Source organism: Malaclemys terrapin, chromosome 19, assembly GCF_027887155.1.
Source record: "Malaclemys terrapin pileata isolate rMalTer1 chromosome 19, rMalTer1.hap1, whole genome shotgun sequence".
NCBI lineage: Eukaryota > Metazoa > Chordata > Testudines > Emydidae > Malaclemys > Malaclemys terrapin.
Window position 1 is genome coordinate 16,484,104 of NC_071523.1, and position 1,936 is coordinate 16,486,039.

A 1,936-nucleotide genomic window follows, 5' to 3' on the forward strand; every position below is an offset into this window, starting at 1 on the left:
GAGTAGTTGTGGCACCACTGTTCTGGATCTGCTCTAGGACAGTAGTGACCAAAAGCTGCTGCTTTGCTCTGGTTATTCAGTGCCCCAGGTGTAACGAGTTTGGCCGTGCGTGTCCTGGGCTAGTTCCCAGAAATAACATCCACATCAAAAAACCAACCCAACTGGTCCCTTGCTGATCCCAGAGAAGCAGAACAGGTTGGCGGCAGGATGACGGGATCATCTCTGGATGCCTGCACAGCCAAGGTGCCCCGGCTCTGGGAGGAGGTGGGTTTCCCACGCTGGCACGGGCACTTGGATATAACAGGTCTGCCTTGTGTTGCTTTCACAGGGCTTTCGGGGCCCGCCAGAGCAATGACACCGGATGTGCGGTCTCAGGGCTGTGTGGTGCAGGTCACTCTGTATGGTGCTCTGGTCCTTTTCTGCCTGCTGGGTAATAGCCTGGTTCTCCTAACGGTCCTTGCCATGACTGTGAAGCATGGCACCATGGCTGCCTCTGACCTTCTCCTAGCCAACCTCTCCACCATCAACCTCCTTCTCACAGCGCTGCGGAACACGCTGATCTTCGCAGCTGACCTGGGGCTACAGCTCTCCTTGTCTGCCACTTGGTGTAGGGTCTTCATGTTCACCTGGGTGCTCTTGAGAGCTATGAGCACCTGGGCCACTTCCTGCCTGAGCATCCTCCATTGCCGTACCATGAGGAAGCAGCATCCCCTAGGGGCTAGGGAAGCCAGAGGGGCCAGGGACGCAGCTATCGCTGTATCTGCCCTCTGGATGGCGAATGTGTTGTATTCTCTTCCTGCCACTCTCTCCCCGATGCTGGTGAGCAGTACCACCAGGCCTTTGCTGGGCTGTACATGGGCTTTCGTTTCCCAGCAGAGCGGGATGGCCTATGTCACGGCTTCCTTAGTCATCCAGGAAACTGTGCCCGTAGTCCTGATGCTGGGCGCCAACGTGTACACCTTGCACAAACTGAAGGGGCACGTGAGAGCCATGGGGGCCGAGAAGGGGGTGGCCAGGTTTGCCTCTGAGCGGAGAGCTGCCAAGGTCATCCTGGCCCTGGTCGTTCTGTTTGTGGGCTGCTGGGGGACCAACACGCTGGCAGTCGGCTACCACAGCTTCACCAGCTGGCCCGCCGCACCCTTCCTGCTTCAGGCTGCAAATTTCTGCGCCTCGCTCTTCTTGGGGATGAGCCCCCTGGTAATCCTGGCAGGGCACAGCCAGCTGCGAAGGACGCTCCAGAGAATGATCTGTGCGCGCTAAGAGGATTCCGGGCATAGATGCAACAGGGACACAGGGAGCTGCAAACTCCTGCCAGAAGAAACGATCCACTGGATTCGTAACCATCAAAGCTCCCTGTTCTTTACTCATGCAAGGCTCTTAGAGGACAACAGCCTACTGGCCCGAGTGAGGATTTCAGGATTTGGCCAAGTCTTTGTAAGACACATGGATCAGGAATGATTTATTATTAGAGCACTATTAGCTGCTAAGCTGGGTGGTCTTGTGGTGACGGCCCTAAACTGGGACTCAGGAGATCTGATTTCAATTCCTGGCTCTGCTAGTCTCCTTGTATGATTGTAGGTAAGTCACTTCCTCTCTCTGTAAATGGGGATCATACTACTTCTTTCTCTTGTCTATTTAGATTGTATGCTCTCTGGAGCAGCAACTGTCTCTTATTTACTTATCATCTAGCACAATGGGGCCCTGATCTCAGAGGGTGTCTAGAGGGTGCTGCCGTAGAAAACCCTAGACACTGTTGTTGGTAGGTTTATTTCAGTGGAATTCACTGTTTGTTTTACACAAATTCTGACTCCTTTCCAAGCTGTGTGTTTTATTGACCAGTTTTAAAAAATAAAACCGTGGAGCCGTCCAAAGCATTTGAGTCCAAATTGTCATTCTGGTTACAACTTCTAGTTCAACGACCCTTCCTCTCGTTTAA

General features: G+C 53.3%; 1 protein-coding gene across 1 annotated transcript; it reads left to right on the forward strand.

Annotated features, from left to right (window-relative positions):
• The first annotated feature begins 207 nt into the window (after positions 1-207).
• LOC128826285 (olfactory receptor class A-like protein 4) lies at positions 208-1,280 on the forward strand. Its single transcript, XM_054009531.1, has one exon. It carries the CDS (start codon positions 208-210, stop codon positions 1,258-1,260), a length of 1,053 nt encoding a protein of 350 aa, XP_053865506.1. The 3' UTR covers positions 1,261-1,280.
• Positions 1,281-1,936: the final 656 nt, after the last annotated feature.

Excerpts from the sequence above, each read along its gene's own strand:
- LOC128826285 (XM_054009531.1), top strand. The coding sequence starts at position 208 with ATGACGGGATCATCTCTGGATGCCTGCACAGCCAAGGTGCCCCGGCTC.